Below are 12,799 nucleotides of genomic sequence, written 5' to 3' on the forward strand. Positions count from 1 at the left end.
AATACAACCACCCGCATCTCAAATGATTTAGGAAACCACTTTTTAGTTAAAAGCATTGTGTAAAAGATGGTGGAACTTGAGAGAAACACTTGGGAAGGGGTGGGAGAGGCTGGGGTAGGCCACTGTAATTTCTGAGAGTAGTGTTTCCTAAAATGTGTTTTGTGTGTAACGAGTATAATTGAATAGACAGTACTCGAAAAAAAAGAAAAATACATTTGGGGACCATGTTAAACAGACAGGTTTCTTTCCTGCAGGACTTCTCAGAGGCTTTAATATACTAATGCACATCGTGAAACTCCTCTATCAAAATATAGTATGCAGTTCATCCTAGACTAATTGGGCTGTGGAATTTTTTTTTTTTTTTGATAGCATATCATTTAAGACTGTGTTCCTTGGAAATCACTGCTTTGAAAGCTGTCTTCCTGGCTCTGGAAGGTGAGGTTCTAGGTATCATCGTCCTGTGGCTCTTGAGACGTTTTTTTACTGCCCAGAGGCGGTGTCTCTGCTGTGTTTGCAGAATCTCCAGGTGTGACTGGGGGCTGGGCTCTGGGAGGGCAGTGACCCAGGGGACCGCTATCCACGCTGCGTGGAGGCCCGTTTTGCCTGTGGAATCACTCCCTTTCCCATCTTCAGCCTGGCCAGAGGGTGTCCACGGGTAAGTGTAAACTCTGCAGCCTTTTTGAACGGGAGTAAGGAACCCCCCCGCCTCCTGCTTCTAAACCGATACCCCAGTACAGGGCCCAGAGAAGGAAACCTCTAGGTTGAAAGTAACACGAAAGACTGCCTCTCTTAGTTGGGGAGATAGCTGCCTCTAAATTTCTTCCCGCCCTAGGGAACAGAGTGCTGAATTATGGGGTTCAAAGGGCAGGCTACCCTCTGGACACAGCTCCTGGATTCAATGTGGCAGTCAAGACTGCCTCTCCTTCCTGATTCCCGGGACCTTTCACCTGAGGGATAGGGCATGTGAGGGCTGGGGGAGGGGCAGTGGTGGCCCCAGCTTGGATGGAGGTCGGAAAAGCAAGGGGCTTCGAGGGTAGAGTGTGGTGGAAGAGCACCCCTGCTATGGGGGCAGCCTGCCAGGAGAGGGCAGTGCAGAGCCTCCTCCTGTCTTCCCTCCTCCATCTCTTTTGTCTTGGAGCAGACACGTCTGCGCAGAGTGTACTGAACTTGGCCGTTTTCCTCCCCAGACAGGTAAACTGAGGACACCCAGAAAGCCTTCTTCCTTGGTCCTTTCATGGGTATTCAGGTCAACAAGGAGTATGCTGAGGCCTCCAAATTTTCTCTGGTCCAGGGTCCCCCTAACCCCTAATCACAGAAAAAGAGAATCGCGCGCCAGAATTATGGTAGGTAATAAGGTTTACTGAAAACTCGGCCACATTCAGTACTGGTTTGGTGGATACATCAGAAGAGGTTGCATAACATTAATTGGGCAGGTGGAGGGGGCTGGGAGGAGGATGTGTGGGCACGTGTGTGCAGGTGTGCCTGTGCTGGGATGCCTGTCCAAAGTGATAAGTGGAAGGGTGTGTGTGCGTGTGAACAAGAAAAATGAACCAGAACAGGAAACGTATTTTATCCCACTTCACGTTGCAAAAGTCTCACGCCAAAAAAGCTAGACTTTCCTCTACCTATGGCATCAAAAGGGAGTAAAAAATGATTGGATCACCCAGATTATAAATAAGGTTATTTGTTTCTCAAAAATTCCTATTAAAACATTAAATATCAGCTCTTTTGGGGGAAGAAATACATTCATTTCAGGGAGACCTCAGGAAAGCCACCATCCTCTTGCTCCTCCTCAGGGGGCCCCGCGGGGGCCCTCGAGTTGAGCCAGGCAGCTGCTCACATGCTGCCACTGACGGAGACGGCCAACACACAACTGACAAATGAAGCTGCAGGTCCATTAAATTAACTTCAATGGAAAACACACGTGTGATCAGTCCCGTCATTCACAGCCATAGGGGTGGGAGGGAACGGGAGGATGGGGAGCCAACCCCGGGGGACTGGATGTTGGGGTGGGAGGGCGTGTGTTGGGCAGATGGTGGGAAGACTCCTCCTCGTGGTGGAGCCCCCGTTCCTCCAGTGCTGTGTAAGTGACGGCGTGTAGAACAGTGAGGCGGGGGGTGGGGCACCTCCTCCACACTTTGGATATTGATGGGAAGAGGGATGTAGCACCTTCTCCAACCCCTGGCTTCCCACTGGGCTGGATGCTTCTTTCCAATGTTTCTTCTGCCTCCTCTGCAGGATAGAGTGAAGACAAGAGGATGAAGGCTGGTGGAGCCGGCCTGGGAGCAGGGGGACAGCAGTGAGGGACAGGAAGGGTGGACAGATTCCAAGCTAACCTGGCTCCACCCTCTCTGATGGCCCCTGGAGGGGGTGGAACATGTGGGGAGCTCCATCCGAGGGCTGGAACATCTGGGATAAGACACCGCTGTCCTGTTGTTACAGGAGCCGAGTTCTGTGACCACTGGGGATAGCTGTGGTCCCCAAAGTCACCTTGATATGGCTCCTAGCCCAGGTTCTCCTTGGGTCCTGGAGCCAACCCAGGTGAAGGGACTCTGCTTAACCTCCTATAAATGAGCCCACCAGCTTACCACTGATTTCCAGGAGAGAGAGAAGGCAGCTCCGGTGGCTCCCATCCCTCTCTCCCAAGTCCACGGCTGCCTGTGCCCAGAGACAGGGCCTTGGAGGGCTGAGAGGAGCTCTAGAAGTCCAGGTCCCACCCTGGTCTGCCGGATGTGACGCCTCAGGCCGTTCCCCTCCTCCAGCCGTGGATTATACGTTGAGGCTCCCTCCTGCCCTTGAATGTCTCTCAGAGGAGCGGACAACCCTCTGGAGGTGGAATGCAGACCCCCTTTGTCTCTCCCTTTCCTCCTAACTCTGCTCCCTGGCAAAGGCTCACTCTGAACAGCACTGATCCACCTCACAGCGCAGGGCTTGTAAACAACTCAAGTCCTTCAGTGGCGGGGGCTTGGGGGCGGTGGGGGGGGGGGTGCCATCTGTCCTCAGGGATTTGGTGAGTCCAGATCTCACTCCTGCCTTTCTGTCCAGGCTGCTCAACTGGCCCCGCCAAACGGAGTCCTCTGCAGCTCTAGGGAAGTGGGGCCAGGGTACTGGTTGAAGCTTGGTGGTTGGGAAGGAACAGGTGTTTCCTCTGCATTTCCTCCAGCTACTGATTTTGGGAAGCCAGGGTCCAACTTCCTCGGTGCTGCCTGCCCGTGTCTCCTCCCCCCCACCCTGAAGCCCTCCTGACGACCCTCCTGCTCGGTGATCAGTGCCACCTGGGCTGCCCGACTACTCCAGGGAGTCACTGTGTTCCAAGCCCAGGTCGCTGACATTCGTCGTCTGCAGCTCGTCGGCCTCGTCCTCCAGCTCCTCCTCCTCCTCCTCTTCCATCTCATCCTCATCCTCTTCTGTCCCATCCAGTGAGTCGTCGTGTGCGGCCATCATAGCCTGCTGCATGGCCATGGTGGCATTGTCTGAGGACAGGGACTGCAGGTTGTCCAGGTTGATGGAACCTACGTGAGACAAGAAGGCAAGGGTCAGGCCCAGGAAACCCAGTGGCTTCAGTGGTGAGCTCCTACACTGGACAGTCCCCTGGCGTGAAGTCTCCTGTCTGTTTCCCCTGTCAGCCACTCCCTGCCCCACCCCAAGCAGCAGCACTCCTGGGTACCACTTCCTGAGCATCTTGTGTGTAAGTAGGTCAAACACTGTTGCCTTTCGAAGAATTCTGTAAGTAGGTATTATCATCCCCATCCTAAAGAGGATGAAACAGTCTCAGACAGTTGTCATTAGCTCAAAATGACCCAGTCAGGCATGATATAGCTGGGATTCTCTCCCTGGTTGGTCAAGCTCAAAATCTGTTGATTTCTACTCTACCTCATAAGACTATTGCCCACCACACAGAACTGGTACCCAGTCATATAAATGCACGTATACATGAAGGTACGCCTGCACACGTGTGCACCTCCACTCCACTTCCCACACAGAGCTAGCTTCACATGCTAAGCTATAAAACGTTGTCTGGCTCGTGGCTCATTGAATTATTCATTGTGCACCAGGCGACCGGCAATTAGAAAAGTGTATATGGAGGGTGTGATGGAGAAGCTGGGAAAACAAAGCTCTTCCTGGCCTCCGTTCACAAGCCAGCTGCCTGCTTCGGTATTTATAGATGGCCCTGGCTCCCGGGGAGCTGTGCAAACACTGACTGGTGCTGAGGAACTTCAGGTGGGTGTGCGACTGAGGAGGGAGGACTCTGCTGAGGAGCCACTGACTCAGATGACCACCAACTGACTCTCACCAATCTCACCAACTCACCAATCTCACCACTCGTCTTTGTGAGATTGCTTTTGGCTTGTTAAAATACACGCAAAAAAAAAAAAAAAATCCCCTTCTTTCAGGCTGACATACTTCGTTTGATGGGGATCGGGTAGGGATACCTATCGTGACAGAGCTGACACGGCCACTCAAGCGTGTAGACGATCAGCCCCTGACTCTGCACAGCTGCGCCCATAGGAGCTCCAGGAGCCCCTCCCAACCAGCCCCCCACCCCCGTCTACAGTACCCTCAGCCCCAGCTCTTACCATCGGGGTTTGTCCCCGGGGCACCACCCTGCTGCTGCAGCACCCCTGCAGCAATGGAGTTGGGCCAGAATCTTTGGGTGGGCCGGTGCTGCGACTTGATTTTCTTGGCTTTGGGGGCAGGGTCGGGGTTGCTGGCGTCAAGCATGGGCTGCAGGATGCGCCTCCGGGCGTTGATGAACCTGCCCAGGAGTAAGATGGAGACGGGTAAGTCACCACCAGGGAGCGGGAGCATGTGTGCGCAGGTACGTGTGTCTGTGTGTGGGTGTGTGCACGTGTACGTGTGTATGCACACGTGTGCGTGTGTTTGTGTGTGCACACGTGTGCGTGTGTGTGCAGAGAGCGCTAAGCCGCTTCCAGACTCTGAGAAGCTAGCTGGTCCTTGTACGGAACAGACCGGGGTCTGGTCTAGGGTATGGAAGCACAGCTGTGATGAGCCCTGGGCACCGAGGAGCTCGGGACGTCACCAGGGGGCTTGGAGACCACAAATCAGGGTGGGACGAGTGCGTGAGAAGGGTCAGGAATCTCTGCTCCAGACTGGTCAGGACTGAACAGAGGAAGGAAGAGCCCCCCAGTCAAAGGCACTAACCTCTGACCTGACCTCTCTGCAGAAGGCCAAGGGTCTGCTCCCATCCAGCCAGAACTTGCCCTCTGAGATTTCTATGACACCCCAGCCGGCCAGAGGAGGGGGCACGGGAGCCCTGTGGCGGGGAGAACTGCCAGCCCCTCCCTATTCTTCCTGCTCCCAGCCCTGCAGTGTTTCAGCCTGAGCTCTTTTTACATGGGTGGTGAGTAGACCAGATGACCACCGGTGGCCTCGGGTCGTGGGATGCAGGCCCCCCTGTGTGTCCGTAGTGCAGGTGGGGCTGGGTTTTCTGCAGGAAGGCAAGAAGCTCCCCGTGATGTTCCTGACACAGTTTCCCAGGAGAGGGCGCTGAGAAGCTGCAGATGAAGCTATAGGTGTTGATTCCGGATATCTGCTTCCAGCCCACATGCGATGGCTGGCATGGTCGCCAGGTTGAGACTGAGGCCAGGCTGGGCACTCTAGCCTCTTTCCTCTGCTATGCATTCCCCTGCCCAGCAAGTGGCCCCTGGGTCTGAGAGCCTCTGGGCAGGCGATCCTAACTCACCAGTTATTCACTTGCAGGAGGGTGAGGTTTGTCTGGGCCGCAATCTGCCTCTTCTCATCCTCCGTGGGGTAGGGGTGCTGAAATGAGAGGTGAAGGGCTAGTGAGGGGTGGGCATGTGGTGGCCTGGTCGCCCTAGAGACCATGCCCACGACACAGGCACCATTGCGGGCCAGGTAGCCCCAGTGGTTTGGAAGCCCAAAAAGGGGAAAGTGTAATGTTGTTCCCCAGAAAGAATGGCCAAGGGCTTGGAGGGAGGCTGCTCTGTGCCTGAGGAGGGCCACCTGCCCTGAGCCCAGCCCCCCATGGTGGAGGACCAAGTGGTTTCCCAAGGGCCGGTACAGTTCAATACTGATCGCTTCCAAAGCAGTGTCACATTCTCACTTGGTCCACCCCCAAACAGGCAGGTCAGGCATTATCAATATTAGGATTGACAATGGCCTCAAAAGCCCACAGGACTCTCAGAAGGTGGTAAACGGGTGAACGAATCCATTTAATTTAAACTAACTGACATTTACTGAATATCTACTACGTGTGCAGATTCCTGCAGGCATCCTAGGAGACAGAAGATAAATATAATGATAACTACGACTTGTGGAATACTTTGTAGCCTATGAAATGCTTTCATGCACTTAATTTCACTTAATAGAGCATATCGGTAAAACTTGGTAAGAGGCAGGTTAGGTGAAGAAACTGAAGGACTATCTCCACTGCCCCCCAGATGGCGGCATCAGCTCGGAGCTCAGTTCTGACGTTGGTCCGGGCTCCCCCCATCACTTCATGCTGCCACTTTGTGAGATGGAGTCAGTGTCTTTGTGGGGGTGAGTGAGGACGTGGAGCAGGGCCTTCAGTCCTGCACTGATTACACGTTTGTCTCTCTCTCGGATCATGCTTCATGAGGGCAGAGACCAGCTCTTATTCATGCATCCCCAGCACCCGCCACATGTACCTGAAGTACAAATGGCTGCCGAGCAAAAGAAAGCAGAAACCAGGCGGTAGGTGCTGGGGTTTGGGTAACACGCACCGGAGAAGCTTAGGAGAAGTGGGTGTTGGCCAAAGCGCTGGGGAGGCTGAATAGGTCACATTAAAGACAGGGAAAGTTTGGGGTGGCAGGGGGTTAGGGGACCTTCTGGATCCCGCTGGGTGGTGAGCCGCATGATGTCTGGGTCTATGTGTCTGTGTGTCTTTCCCAGGCTTCTGCATAACACCTGGCACCCAGCAGGCTTGCAATATAGGCGTGATGAGCGTCTGAAGGGGTCAGAGCCTTGCCCTGGCAGCTAGGGGAGGTTCGGGAGCTCTCGGTAGAGGGCCAAGCTGTCCTCAGGTCGGAACCATCCCCTTATTGAGGTGGTATGAGATAGCGGTGCTTGGGCTTTCCAGAGTCCTGAAGAGCGGGACTCAGATTCTGGCTCTATCATGAAGAGCTGTGAGATCTCAGGTGCATCACTTAACCCCACATCATAAAGTCATCTAATGATTAAAAGAAATTACACTTGTAAAGTGCTCGATAAGAGATCGCTCTTCATACTATTATTGGGCAATGTTGGCAAGGTGCTTAAAGCTCTCTAAGGGATGAGCTTGAGATCAACAACCTCCACAGAACTCTCATTGTCAGTGACAAAGGAAAGGAACCTCTTCGGTGTCCTCAGTGTCCCTTGACTGAAGCAATCAGGGTCGTGTGTTGTTTTAATTCACACCTCTGACCCTGACCACAACACCAGGGCAGCCGGGACTCGTGATCCATATAATGTTAAGATTCTAACAAGAAGGAAAGCGCGTCGGTGTCACAGGAGCCAGTTTCATCTAACTGGGAAGGAGCCGAGGGAGGTGGGGAGGAGACTGAAGCCTCCCAGGGGCTCCGTGCATCTGACACCCTCCGGGGAGGGGGTGGTGGCCGAGCCCTCCTCCCCTGCCCCGTGGAGCTCCAAGCTCAGCGGCCCTGATAAGGAGCCGAGCAGCCTCCCTGTCATCCGTGGCAACCGGTCTGAGAACACAGCAAAAATATAGTAACCTTTTGGCCTTCCCGGGCCCCACTAGGCCCTTCATACCTCCATGCCTTTGCACATGCTGTTCCCTCTGCTGGAATGCTCTTTCTCCCACTTTTCCACTGCGTACGTTTCTGAGCTTCTGCAAAGAACTTTCACGGGTCAAGTCCTCTGAGAGGCCTCTCCCCCCAGCTCCCCGGGGCAAAGTGAGTCACTGCTGCACTTGAACAATTGCCTTTAGCCCACTATATGGTGATAGATATCTCCCCCTATCCTGGGAGTTGCTCTCAGGCAGGGACCCAGTCTTATTAGACATTGTATCTCCAGTGTCCAGACCAGTAACAGGCAGAGTGGATATTCAGTGTTCGTGTATGAAACAGATGAGTGAACCAGCACAAGAAGGAGATGGCTGACTTGTTCCCTGAGCCTTGCCAACTGCGCCGGTTCATCAACCACAAGTGCTGGGAAGCTGCTACCTCGGAGGTGCCCGCAAGTGAACGATACCCGGCCATAGAGCTCACAGCTTAGAGGGAAAGGCTACAGGCAAAGGAAAAAGCCTCTATTAAAAAGTAGTGTGGGGGCTTCCCTGGTGGCACAGTGGTTGAGAATCTGCCTGCTAATGCAGGGGACATGGGTTCGAGCCCTGGTCTGGGAGGATCCCACATGCCACGGAGCAACTAGGCCCGTGAGCCACAACTACTGAGCTTGCTCATCTGGAGCCTGTGCTCCACAACAAGAGAGGCCGCGATAGTGAGAGGCCCGCGCACCGCAATGAAGAGTGGCCCCCGCTCGCCACAACTAGAGAAAGCCCTTGCACAGAAACGAAGACCCAACACAGCAAAAATAAATAAATTAATAAACTCCTACCCTCAACATCTTTAAAAAAATAAAAGTAGTGTGTCTTCAGCACTGCAGTCTGTAAACTGTTTTAGTAAACAGCTCAGATTCTGGAGCCAAAAAAAAAAAAAAAAGTAGTGTGTAAGTACCCATCGGGTGGTAAGAGAAGTCAGGGGAGCCCTCCCTAGGGAGGAGGGACTTCAACTGGATTTTGAAGAATGGCCAAGCCATCCCAGTGAAGGAGGACCTGGGCCTTCCAGACAGGGGCTTTGCACTGGGACTTATAGTCAAGTCAGTCAGATGCAAATCTCGTCCATCATTAAAAACCTCCAGAGAAGGAAATGCTTCAGCCTCACCCAGTTAATGTTTGCTGTCTCTAAGGAGGCTTCTGGTGCGGGCCGCCATTCTGAGTGGATGTCATCAATCCACAGATTAATGTGCTCCCAATTAATGGAGAGGGAGGAGAAGCAGGGTCCCTGAAACTGGCTGGTGGTTCTCTTATGGTAGAGATACAAAGCCCTTAACCTCCTGGGGGGCAAGTCCCACCACCCGTCGCTCCTGGGACCAGTGTCTCGTGAGGCATGCGGTGGAGGCCATGGGGTGAGTGGCAGCATCTGGCACGGCCTTGGGGACAGGTGTGTAGCCAGAACATTCCTGGCACCATGTCTGGGTGCTCATGCGAACAGTCTAGCTTGTCCACGCCTCCAGCTTGTCTACGCCTCACACCAGATGATTTCTGAGGACAGAGTCAAAATAGTCCTGGCCCCTGGACAGCCCTCGATTTGGTCAGTGCTACTTTTAGCACAAACGGGACGGCTCGAGGCCAGGGACGGGGAGAGGAATCCAGCGAGATGGTGGTGAGCCATCAGGCTGCGGCAGCTGCTCTCTGATCGCAATTTGGAGAAACTCCTCTGGAGTCGGGAGGGAAGGGCACAGACAGCAGCCCTCTAGAAGAGACGGAGAATGGACCAGAAAATTACAGCTCCTTTTCAGGGCCAGCAGGGAGCCTCAGGTGGCTGGGCAGTGCTGCCTGGTGGTTAAGAGCACGGCCTTTGCAGAGGTCAAGTCCTGCACCCAACACTTAACCAGCCATGTGACCTTGGCAATTTATTGTTTGATGTATGCCATCCTCAGTTTCCTGGGCTTAAAATAGAAATAAGAAGACGGTGACTACTCCTTGGACTTCGGGGATGATTGAATGAATGATGCAGGCAAAGCATGTGTGCTGCACTGACTCACTCTGCACCACATGGTGAAGCCTCCCAGACACGGTATCGTTGAATATTTAGTCTCTGGGGAAGGGAATTGCAGGATTTATACTGAGTAGGCGTTTCACAGCACCACAGTGGGCATCGGGAAGCTCCTCTGACGTCTAACCAAACTCTTTCCCTGACACCTCCCTTTTCCCTGTAACTCAAGTCTCTTCTGGGCTAAATTGAAGCTGAAGGCATCTCTCAGTTTGAACTATGGGTTCCCCCTAGGGTCCTGGGTCTGAAAGCAGCTCAGCCAGGCTGGTCCATGGGCCCCTGGCCTCGTCTTTCACTCAAAGCCCACCCAAGATGGTGCACCCACCTCCTAGCCAGGAAGACCCGCAGGAGGCCGGCCACGTCCCAGAGGGACACAGCACATGGGAAGCAGCAGCCTGCAGGTGTGAGTCGGAGCTGCCGCTGGAGCAGGGCCTGGAGCTGGCTTTCCCACTTCCCTGCACCGGGGTCAACCACACCCTCCTTCCCTTCTCACTCCTGAGCAACTGTGGGCACGTGACCTGCTGCGGCCACAGCTTGATAGAATGGCTGCTGCTCTAGAAGGGCCAGAGACCAGCCGGAGGGAGGCAGCCAGGATGGTGAGGGGCCCTGAAACAACCACATTTCATCACATCGAATATGCAGGGCACACCCCGACTCCAGAGATGCTAGAGCAGTTTGCGATGCAGAGGGGCACACAAGTCACCCAAGGACCCTCCCTCTCCTGCTGTAGCTGCCCTTGCTTATATGTCCCACTCTTCCATTTCTCTCTCTTTTCAACTCCCCTCCCCACTTACAACTGTGCACACACAGAAAAGCACAAAGAACTGAAATGCGTAGCTTGGTGTAGTATCACAAACACCCATGTGACCACCCGCCAGGTCAAAAAACAGAATTCTACCAGCACCACGGCAGCCCCTCCCAATCACCTACCTCCAAAGATATCCTCCCCAAAGATAACCTGATGTTTATGGTAATTACTTTTTTTGCTTTTCCTTATAGTTTTACTATCTATGTTACATCCTTAACCATTATGGCTTAGTTTTGCCTGGTTTTGGACTCTATATAAATGGAATCATATAGCATGTAGTATTTCACTCCACAGTATGGTGTGAGATCCACTTATGGCTGTTCTATGTAACAATCACATTCATGTTCATTGCCGTATAGTGTCTCATTGTAAAAATCTACCCCCTTCCAGTTCTTCACCCTCCTGCAATTACAAAACCACTCTCCCTCCCTCTGGCTTCTTCTTCAATCCATCCTTCTCATGGCAGCAAGATTGGTCCTTCTTAACCTGCCCCCAACCCCTTAGGTCCCCCCCATGAGCTCTGAGCCCTCACCCTACCCAGGATTCCACACACTACAAGGATGATCTGTTGTTTTTTACCCCAACCAGACAGGCTGCAATGTTTGAGAAAAGGGTCCACACCTGTCTTTTCATCCCCACCTCATTGGTGCCAAGGAAAATGCCTGGCCCGTGCTGAGCGTTCAGTATGTCTTCGTTGAATGATCATAGGACCCTAGGGGGGTAACTGGTACTTGTCACCATTCCCTTTGTGTGTGTTTGTGGGTGTGAAGATGGGTAGGAGAGGGTGGGGGAATTCTAGCTTGTATCAGGCTGCCTACGTATTAACAGTGCTATTCCCACAGCTGATTGTTTCAAGCATATTTGTGGGGGAAGGGGGACGGGGAGGGGGTACCTTCTACACATGAGAAAACTGAGCCCAGAGGCATTAAACACTGGCCCCAGGTTATATGGGGGGTACATGGCAGAGCTGGGACCCACACCCCCTGTATCTTTAACCACATCCATTCCACCTCTGTCAGCTACTGTGCTTTTTAACATATTGTTGATCTTCACCATAGGTAGGTATTATTATCTCCATTTTATGAAGAGGAAATTGACATCAGAGAAGTTAATTGACCCGCTCAAGGTCATATAGTCAGTAAAAAATGGAGCAGGGCTCAATCGCAGGTCTGTCTGCCTCCAAAGCCTTGTTCCTTCTACTGTACCAGGCTGCCCTAAAGGAACTAATCTTTTCTACAGACCAAACATCCCCAGCCTTTAACCATTCATCATGTGACACGTTTCCTGTCGGAGTCATTTGAACAGACATTTCCCCATCCTGGCTGCCATTCTCTGGACACGACTTTTCAAAGGTCCTTTTGATATCTGATGCTCAGTCCTGGACACACTATGCTGGATGTGTCTGACCAGCAAGATGCGCAAGCCCCCTCACCTCTATCGAGTCGTCTATTCCCCAACCCCTTGCGTGTGTGTTTGTGTAACAGCACTTGATTACATCACGGGTTGACCGCTCGTAGTATGTGTATGATTTATTCCCCCGATTTATTTATCAGCTCTTTGAGTGCCGAAATCATGTCTCCTACCTGAAGCTTAGGTGTTAGTGGACAGTTTAGTTAAAGATCTGTGTTCTGGTGGAGAGAAGCCCCCGGGATTCAGGAAGAACAAACGAGATCTTCCTGTACTTTCAGGGAACAGAACTAGACCTGGGTAAACGCTGAGACGGGAGAGCACAGGCTTTGTCAGCTTCTCCCTTTTTGGTGCCTTGTTGACTCTTCCCAGCGCCCCTCTCACAAATCCCCGGGTCTTCATGTTATCCTACAGTCAGCTTCCTGAATTGGAGGCCTCTGGCCTCTAGGGCTTCACGGTCAAATCCCCTACAACTATGTTCATGATGATGGAGATAAAGCTTTCATCAGAGTCTCAAAAGGGTCAAGGACCTAGAAGAGGTTGAAGACAATTGCTAGGAACCTTTCCTCTGGCACCCCAGTCTGGCTTACCTCCTCAAAATGCTGTGTTTAAAAATGTTCTAATCTTCATCTTCTACCAATAATAAGCACTGGCACTCTTCCCGTGAAAGTGATCTTAGCTGAGTGGGTGTAGAAAACCAAGCTTTTGGACTAATTCATACCTAAGCTGTGAAGGAGTGATGCCTCAGGGCCTCGCTGTAGGTATTTTGACAAGGATTGGATCATTTTAAGTGGGTCTCTGATGAGTGAGATTT

The 12,799-nt window shown here is 52.6% G+C and overlaps 1 protein-coding gene across 2 annotated transcripts in view; it reads right to left on the reverse strand.

Moving 5' to 3' along the window:
- Window positions 1-1,350: 1,350 nt before the first annotated feature.
- Window positions 1,351-12,799, reverse strand: part of PKNOX2 (PBX/knotted 1 homeobox 2) — a 257,472-nt gene continuing 246,023 nt past the window's right edge. For both annotated transcript variants that reach the window (XM_081239903.1, XM_081239902.1), the window contains 3 exons: window positions 5,705-5,781; window positions 4,578-4,756; window positions 1,351-3,512 (listed from right to left, as the gene is read on the reverse strand). In XM_081239903.1, coding sequence (XP_081096029.1) covers window positions 3,289-3,512; window positions 4,578-4,756; window positions 5,705-5,781 — 480 coding nt within the window. In that variant the 3' untranslated portion in view covers window positions 1,351-3,288. The remainder of the gene's footprint in view (window positions 3,513-4,577; window positions 4,757-5,704; window positions 5,782-12,799) is intronic.

This window comes from Mesoplodon bidens (assembly GCF_964165515.1).
Source record: "Mesoplodon bidens genome assembly, chromosome: 7".
Classification (NCBI taxonomy): Eukaryota; Metazoa; Chordata; class Mammalia; order Artiodactyla; family Ziphiidae; genus Mesoplodon; species Mesoplodon bidens.